Source organism: Poecilia reticulata, linkage group LG4, assembly GCF_000633615.1.
Source record: "Poecilia reticulata strain Guanapo linkage group LG4, Guppy_female_1.0+MT, whole genome shotgun sequence".
Taxonomy (NCBI): Eukaryota; Metazoa; Chordata; class Actinopteri; order Cyprinodontiformes; family Poeciliidae; genus Poecilia; species Poecilia reticulata.
Window position 1 is genome coordinate 20,675,019 of NC_024334.1, and position 9,010 is coordinate 20,684,028.

The window sequence follows — 9,010 nt, forward strand, 5'->3', positions numbered from 1 at the left end:
TTTTGCTGACAACATGAGAGTGGAGGAGAAGCATGACACCCACAGAAAGCAGTCTGCTGTGGGGCTGTGCACCGCAGCTATGCAAAGGACAAGAATTCACGTAAAAAAATGGACATAAAAGAAATATCAGCGTTTAGCCCTGGCAGTTTAAAGCAGTATTTGGTTAATGCTAGCAGCTTGACTACGACAAACCTCCAAGTGATCCTTCCTCACCGCCCTTTTAAACAAACAGCTGCTGTTCAAACCTAAAAGTCACTGCTTGCTTGGAAACCCCGAGTTTTGATGCAAGGACTTCATTCCCTTTTTTTTTTTGCTCTTCCTGCTCCTACTGGGAATTTGTTGAGAGCTGGCACCAGGGGAGGAGAAGCCAACAGCAGCACGCTAAAAAGAGTTTGAATTAGTAATGACTGCTGAAGAAGTCGCTACGCAGGAAAGTCCAAAAAGGGCCCCAAAGATTTTAACACGCAAACGTTGTCTTAAAAGTCTGTTGTATTCTTTTTCTTTAGACTTTTCCATTAGCATTTGTTTTCTGAGACAAACGTGTCCATCTGAAAATACTGAATTGGATTAAAAAAAAATTTTGAAGAATGAAATATTTGTTTAAAAAAAGAAGATTTTATTGAGTCCTTTTTTATGAAACCTACAACTAAATATCTCACCTGAAAAGTTGTAATCAAGGGCCATCTCACAAAATCTCTTAAAAAATAATCTAAAGGAATTGGAATTAATTCATTAGAGGGAAAAAAATTGATTACGTGATATACATCATTTCCATCAAATACAGAACCAAAACAGAATTTCCTTTCCAAGGAATGAGTGCTGCTGTGGTTCTGCACTGAGCTAGGAAAGTTTTTATTTATTAATGATGGCTTTACAAAACACTAATCCCTGGCACGATTAATAAAATATGAAAACCAAAAGTCTGATTCTAAGGCAAGGAGGAAATGAGAAAAATACTTTATATGATGTTTATGTTGTATTGTCCATAGGCCTCAGGTATGAGGAAGTGAGTCTGATGCCATGTGTACAAAAACAAACTTAGTTCTGAAACTGGACACAAAAAGCCCTTAGAAATTTTCTTGGAAGTCAATTAAAGACAGCAAAAAAGAAAACTAAGCCGTTTATTTTTCAACTGTGCATGAAACAAACCTTTCATATGTTCAAACACAAACACCACAATAGGCTAAAACAACAAAATCTCCAGGGCAGACAGAATCGGAAGTCCAGTTTGCGTGCCTCCATTGGGACAGTTACCCTCTCCTGAGCAAACAATCTGGATAAAGTTGGAATGTTAGCTGGACTGTTAATCCAATTCTACAAACCCAGCACATTGTTGCCTGCTGCGTGTCTCCAAGATTAAGCAAATGCATGAGCTGTGTTGGAGCTACGAAAGAAAAACTCCCTAAACAAGCATCATCATTTCAAGTATGCAACTCATTTACAAGCCTCGGGTCACCTTCGTTCTTTAAATTAAAACCTGTCAGTTACTATTTAAATTTACTTCCTGGAACAAAACTGATCTTTTTTTTTAGTTTATTCAAAGCTGCATATTTAACAGTACAGGTCATAACAACGGATACCAACATTTATCTAATTTTTAATCAACTCAAAACGTGTCATGGTGCCTTTATAGTTCATAAAATTGTGGAAATTCTTAGATTTGGTGCTTTTTATTCTTGAGCAGGGTCTGGGATTTATCCTGGCAATCGACAGTCAATGTCAATTAAAAGAAAATGGGCCGATTCTGATCTCTGTACAACTAGTTACATGATTTGACGAAAAAATTATAATAACCAAAAGAATTTATACAGTTTTTCAGTATGGGTCATAAAATTTTGTTTTAAGTTAGTTAACAAAAACATAAATTATCTTCGTTTGGTTATCTTAAACTACAGATTAGTAAAAAATTAAATGTGCAAACAGTTCTTTGAATTTTTTTTACCTACATGAACCCGACAGTCCCCCACCTAAGAAACATATGCCAACACTGACCAACTTGAATTTAGCTAGCTCAGCTGCTATCAACAGCTGGCCTCATCACCAACCCCACAAACACACCCATTTAAACTGCAAAGGGGGTTATCCACGATGACAAGCAGGATAAAAGTCAGTTATTTTCTTAAAAATCACATACACAGCAGAATCCCAACACACTGAAACAGGCATATGTTGTTAGCTAATGTAGCAGGGGTGACTCGACTCAGTAAACATGTATGCTCGTAAATATTGTGCAGCAAAAGACAATAAATAAATAAGTATGCCTGGGCACAAATGTATGTTTAACGTGGTCAACCTATTCTTTAAACGCCTATTTACCAAACATTTCGTAATACTGGGTGAAAACAGGAGGCCAAGCTTACCAGCACAGGAGAGCTACAATGAGGCACACCAACAAAACGCGCAGCCTCTTCATTATCTTCCAGCGGGGACCGACATCCTCGCTATTTGGTTTGTTTCTGGTCTGTCGCGGCTGCACAATACACCGAAAACCAGCTGTGTGTTAGCCGTGAGTCTTTCTTAATTAGGAAACAAGCAAGCCACGATGCTGTGAAGGTAAAACCCACACTTCAGGAGGAGTATAATTCATTACACGGACCTTTAGTCCGCCTCCTTTTCAGTTTCAACAGCCACTGCTACTGACGAGTTGCCGTGCTCCGGGTAATGTAACGCCTGCCCCAGAGATAACCAATCAAATCACAGAAAGGAAATTATCGACCAATCATAGGAGACGTGGCTGTGTCGTATTTGAAAAAAAAAGCCCCGCCTTCAGTATTGAGGATGAGTTGGTGGCTGTACGACTGGACGCGTCACGCTTTTTGATAAACTGATCAGCAAAGCACGCCTTATTTCAATTTATTGCACAATAACACCACGATTCATTGGAAATGGCTTGTTTTAACACTAGTTTTTTGTATATAATCGGAATTTTTGTCATTAAAATAATTTTCTTCCATTAAATTCAAATATGTTTTAGTACAAATAGACTATTTCTCCACTACAACATCTGTTTACCTGTGGCTTCTTTAGTTCGGACGAACCATAAATAACTAATTTTATTCATGGTAAAAAATAAACAAAGAGAAAATATTGTTTGTATGTGTGTGCTTGTTATTTAACTCATTTTGTGCCCCGGGGTTGCGAAATTGTCCCTTCCTTCTTATATTTTGTTCCCACAAACAAACCATATCATATTCATTGTATTTAGGCATATTTTTTGTGTGGTTGGTGTTTTTAAATAAAATATGGTGATAGATATGCAAACTTATAAGTGAATTGTATATTATTTCCACAAGATTTTTTTATTATTATTATTATTCTAATTATGGTTCCGATTCCAGTTTGGGCATGATTGTTCAAGCACAGCAGATTATGACAAACTCTGAGCAGCTCTTGCTTGTAGATGTCATCTACTAATAATCACATTATGTATATTACAATCGATTTGTGGTTCTCAAAATAAATTGGGTTTAGGATCTGGGGGCCGTAAGCATAAAGTTTTAAGATCCTCTTCTCTTCAAACTAAACTATCTATAAAGAGGGTCATGGCAAAGGATATTTATATGAAACATTTTGGAAGAGATAAACATATATATTTATATTGGCTTTGATTGACTCATGAATTCAACTGTTATTTTGTCAGCTGAACCACTCGGATATAAGAACAGGTGACAGAGCGAAACATATATATATATTGGGCATGATTGTTCAAGCACAGCAGATTTTGACACACACACACACACATATATATATATATATATATATAAATATATATATATATATATATATAACCCTCAAAGTCAACTTTGAGGGTTACGAAAGGATTAACGCATGCTCAGTGTGAAGCTTTTGGCAGTCTTCTAGGTTTCACTCCGGAAAAGTTGACTATAAAATAACCAACACTGCAAAAGTGTGACATATTTAAAGGTTTATAGGTACAACAGATTGAAATTTTAACACCGAAGTAAACTGTTAAAGTTCGAAATTTAATTTTATTTGATTATTTTTGATTACATCGAATTCTGCCGTTTGTCACACATGGTACAAATGAACTACATATCCCACAATGCAATTCGAGCAAGGCCCTTAAATCTGCCTTTTAGAATTATTTTTTGTTTACTGGCCAAATATATTGACGTTATTTTTTTTGCAAAACGAATAAAGAATATCTGAAACATATTGTAGCTTCATGGGATATTAATTTGAGCCATAAATAAATTTGTTATTATGAACAGGCGGGGTCCTGGTGCTTTAGCAGTCTTCGCTGAGGCTGAGCACAGTTTAACAGAAGTCAACTTTGGGTGAACGTCAAAAAATTTCACCGAAGCATTTGCTTCTCCTCTGTGACTCTGTGTTTGACCGCTGAAACACAACTTCAGCTTTTTTTGGACTCTCAGGATCACAGGTTTGAGCATGGAGCCGGTCCGGATGGTTCTGTGTCTGCTGTCCGTGTTTATCTCGCTAGTCTCGGACAGGTTGGTGGTGTTGGCTTCCTTCTCCCAAGCTACGGACAGCGACTTCACCTTCAGCTTACCTGCTGGCCGAAAGGAATGTTTCTACCAAACCATGAAGAAAGAGGCTTCCCTGGAGATTGAATATCAGGTCATAGACAAATATTGGACTGTCTGTTATCCACAGTAATGCTCTGCTATGTTAAATTACTACGTATCGGTAGAACCAGTTGACTTTGTGGCTCACACCTTGATTTTTCATATTGTCAGGAACCAGTTTTGCCTGTCAGTGCACAAATTATTTCCCAAAATGAGTATCTCTGTTTGACCCTGACATGCACAAACATTTAGCAATGCCGTTTAGACTGTCTGGGCCATGATGGACAGTTGTACCATAGCAGTTTCTTAACATTGTGGTGTGTAGCTTCAAATATTAACTGAGGGTTTTTGTTTTCACTGTAGAATGAGAAAAAACTACAACTTCTCATATTTGGGTGACGTCTTACTACAGCATATTCAATGCCTTACAAATGTTTGAATTGTTCATATAATTTTTCACTACTGCCCAAACACTAAAGTGTTTTCTTGGGATTTCATGTGATAAACCATCACAAAGTACTACATAGTAATTCAATTATTTGTGGTTTTCAAAATGTTAATAATATTTAAAAAATGATATCCAACTCCGAATACTGGCAAGTTAACTGTTTTGTCTCCTGGTAAGTTGTGTGTTTGAGCCCTGGTGGCATCAGTGCCCGTTCCTTTTACCTTCGCCATCAACAGGTGTTAGACGGTGCCGGTCTCGACGTGGACTTTTCCATCTCTTCTCCATCCGGCCAGTTGCTTTTCAGCGATCAGCGCAAGTCGGACGGCGTCCACACGTGAGCGACTCGAGCAGCACGTCCGTTGATTTGTTTTGCACGTCCACGGTGTCCTTACAGCTTGTTCTATCCTTCAGCGTGGAAACTCATGAGGATGGGGACTACGTGTTTTGCTTTGACAACACGTTCAGCTCCATATCCGAGAAGCTCGTCTTCTTTGAGCTGATCCTGGACAACATGGATCAGGAGGAAGACCCAGACAACTGGAAGGAGCACATCATTGGGACAGATTCGCTGGACATGAAGCTGGAGGACATTATGGTGAGGCAGACATTTTCACGCAGCGTATGGCTTGATATTGTTTCTAAACCGTCTGATCTCAGTGGCATAATTAAAAATCTGACATGCAAAGTCTTCCTCTATATTTCCACTCCAGCGTTTTAGACGTTGTCCCTCTATTGTCTTGACACAGTCCCATTAACGACGCAATAATTTCCCCACAAAGCAGCGTCCTAAGAGATTCAGCATGTGTCACAAGAACGGAGAGCGTCACGACCACTCAGCTTACCAGTTTCGCCACAGTGACTAGCGCTGCCCCCGTCCCTATAAATGGCTCGTATTTGTGTCAGAAGTCACAGAGCCATGACGTGGTAAAGAGCAGGAAACGTGTTTTCCAGATGTGGAGGAAGTTGCTTTCTTAAAAAGGAAGGAGCACACCTGACTGCACAGCTTGCTTAGGAAAATGCTCTAGCTTTGATTTGCAGATGCACTGCAAACCCACAAAATCTGACCCAGTATTTTTGGTCAGGTTTCAAGTGCATCTTAGGACAATTGAAATAAGACAAAACTAACTCGTGTGTACATTTTCTGCAAGATATAGGAACTTGTTTTAAGTGAATAACTTGTAAATATTTTTTTTTGAGAAAGTACTAGTTATAAGTGACATGATCTGCCAGTGGAAAAACAATTTTTAACTTCTAATATGGCAAACATGACTTGTTCCACTGGCAGATTATTTCATAACTAGCACCGTTTCATCAATGTTAAGGAATTATTGACTTAAAACAAGCTCCTGTTTCTTGTTCAAAAGTCAACTGTAAATTAGTTTCACTTTATTTCAATATAAGCAAAGTTGAACAGGTTTTTCATATGGATCACCTTATCTGTTGTGCTCCTTGGTTTCCATGGCGCTGTTTGTTCATTAATGTTCTTCAAAATTAATCAACAATTAATGTCGACAAACATTAATTGTTCATGAATCCAGGTGAATTTACACTGAGATTAAAGTGCACACAACTTTACCAACTTTAATTATAAGCTAACTAGGTGACATCTGAAAGCAAGTGGTTCCTCTGGGTTTTATTTAGGGGCATCAGAGTGAAGGGAGCTAAACGGATATGCATATGACTCTCTCAAAGTATTTGTAGAAGTGGCCTTTGTTCAGTTTCTTTCATAAGTTTATAAATATGTATATTTTTTTCTCTTCTGTCTCCCAGGACACCATCAACAACGTGAAGTCTCGCCTGGGAAAAAGCGTGCAGATCCAGACGCTGCTGCGGGCATTCGAGGCTCGCGACCGGAACCTCCAGGAGAGCAACTTCGACAGGGTGAACTTTTGGTCGGTGGTCAACCTCTTCGTGATGATGGTGGTGTCGGCCGTCCAGGTCTACTTAGTCCGTTTGTTGTTCGAGGACAAGAGGAAAATTCGCACATAACATCGCCTAGAACTGGACGGACAGAAATCATGAAACTAACACACGTTAACACGGTTACATTAGGGATGCTTTTTTTTTGTTTTGTTTTGTTTTTGTTTTCCTCCACACCATTATGTCTTTTAAATATTTGCAGAAACCAACAGAGGGTCAGGACTAATTCGCCACTGTTGTTGCTTCAAGGTTTCTGTCCACTGGAGTTTGGGAATGAATCACAAGTGTCGACTAGCCATACCTCCACTCAACAACCTTTTTACAAGAAAACTCTTCTTCTCTCTCTTTATAGCTTTTTACTGTTTTAAGGTCCTTCTTAGCTGCTGTAGTGGTTTACACAACACGTAACAATAAGTTTATGATATGCAACTACTTTTCTAATAGAGCTGGAGCGTTACCAGGCCAGTGGCCAATTTGCAAATATTGCCTTGTTTTGTTTTTTGTTTTTTTCCTGAGTGAAAGTAGTTGAAGTAGCCGCTTGCTGCTGGGATAACTTATTTTTGCCAAACATAAAGAGGAGGAGCAACTAGTTAGGTATCATGTCTTAACTACTCAAGGGCAAAAAAAAAATCTACCTGTCAGTTCTGAAGTTGGCAGCAAGTACGAATGCTGTTGGAAATTAACCATACTATGTTGCTGCAGAACAGTCAGGTGTGTGGATAGGTGGGGTTGCACTGCTAACCCACCCTAGGGACTGTGGAGCAGGAGAGACGGGGTCCGCGGCGTCCACAGTCGTCCCGCTGTGAAGGCCCGTGTCTGCTGGTGGGTGTCTGCTTACAGCCCACCTACTGTGAAAACGACGGGTCCGCTTGTCTCTCTAGTGACAGAAGGCTGCTTCTGTTTGACTGATACCTGGAAGGTCAATGTCACACCTGCTCTGTTTAAAACACGATCCTCCCCTTCGTCAGCATTCTCTTAGATGCTTCCATATACTTAAAAAAAAAAAAGACTGTTATGATTATTGCACTGCCTGTGAAAAACATTTTTAACAAATTGACTTTGGGCACTGGAACTTTGGAGGTGGGTTTAGAGGAAGGTCCAGTAAAGAACCGAGGTCCGTCTCGGACCACCTACTGAAGGTCTTCATTCTTTTATTCTTTTTTTTGCCTTTTCTCTGTTAAAATTATGCTGGTTGTTTGTTTGTTTTTCCCTAAATGTTTTCTTTATACTTGACTTCACTGTTAAACGACTTATGCTATAAGAGTAAAGACACATCATTAGATCAGGCCTTTACTTCAGAGCCTTATGTTTAAAGTGCATAAAACCAAACATTTACTAGCTGTGTTAATATGCAAATTAGCTATGTAATTTGTTCCTCTTTTGTTTTGTCTTTAATCTATTTTCCATGTATGAAGCATTCATCTGTTCAGCTGTGTGTTAAGATTCTGGTATTCTTATAAGAGATCGATTTAAAATGCTTTTGCAATCCAGGTAGATTAAAAAATTTTAATAGTATTTCTACATTACTGAGAAGGAATAAAGTACTCTGTTACTCTTTTAAAACATATATTTTCTACTATTTTGAGGCAGATTGAGGGAATATGACATTTATTCCACCAATGCCCTGCACTTGTAGATGTGTATAAATTAAACAAGTCTATCTTTTCTGATCTGTCTCTCCTTGTGTGTCTACACAGGCAGGCAGTTTTTTTAAGGGGCCTTCGGTAAAAAATACCACAGTTTTGAAGATTTAAACAATATTTATGTAACATTTTAATTATTATTGTTGAAAAAAATGGCATAGCTTTTACTGTTATTTTGTCTCAGACGTAGACAAAAATCTAACACCTGCTAAATTTGGTTGTAGTTTTCAGATGACTGTCATTCTCTTCCTTATGCAATTCAATTCAAAAACACTTATTTATCCTAAAAGGAAACCAGATGTCATAAGTCATATCATCCATGTATCTTCAGGCCATTGTTGTTGTGGGTGAGAAGGATCTCCAAAGACCCTTATCAAAATGCTGTGTGACACGCTAAACGCTCAATTTCCAGGAAGCAGATATGACTAACATTTCCTGCATGACACCATCTG

The 9,010-nt window shown here is 38.5% G+C and overlaps 2 protein-coding genes across 6 annotated transcripts in view; one reads left to right on the forward strand and one right to left on the reverse strand.

Moving 5' to 3' along the window:
* suco (SUN domain containing ossification factor) overlaps positions 1 to 2,643 on the reverse strand; it is a 42,847-nt gene extending 40,204 nt beyond the window's left edge. For all 5 annotated transcript variants that reach the window (XM_008407369.2, XM_008407368.2, XM_008407367.2 and 2 more), the window contains exon 1: positions 2,361 to 2,643. In XM_008407369.2, the coding sequence (XP_008405591.1) occupies positions 2,361 to 2,413 (53 nt within the window). In that variant the 5' untranslated portion in view covers positions 2,414 to 2,643. The remainder of the gene's footprint in view (positions 1 to 2,360) is intronic.
* A 1,618-nt stretch (positions 2,644 to 4,261) lies between these two features.
* Positions 4,262 to 8,585, forward strand: tmed5 (transmembrane p24 trafficking protein 5). Its single transcript, XM_008407365.2, has 4 exons — positions 4,262 to 4,599; positions 5,232 to 5,329; positions 5,407 to 5,590; positions 6,766 to 8,585. The coding sequence occupies exons 1-4, from the start codon at positions 4,411 to 4,413 to the stop codon at positions 6,982 to 6,984; spliced, it is 690 nt and encodes a 229-aa protein (XP_008405587.1). The 5' UTR covers positions 4,262 to 4,410; the 3' UTR covers positions 6,985 to 8,585.
* The last annotated feature ends 425 nt before the right edge of the window (positions 8,586 to 9,010 follow it).

Bases quoted from the DNA above. Each gene is read 5' to 3' on its own strand.
- tmed5 (XM_008407365.2), top strand. From the start codon at position 4,411: ATGGAGCCGGTCCGGATGGTTCTGTGTCTGCTGTCCGTGTTTATCTCG. The intron at 4,600-5,231 runs GTCATAGACAAA...CGCCATCAACAG, and splicing joins CCCTGGAGATTGAATATCAG to GTGTTAGACGGTGCCGGTCT. The intron at 5,330-5,406 runs GTGAGCGACTCG...TCTATCCTTCAG, and splicing joins AAGTCGGACGGCGTCCACAC to CGTGGAAACTCATGAGGATG.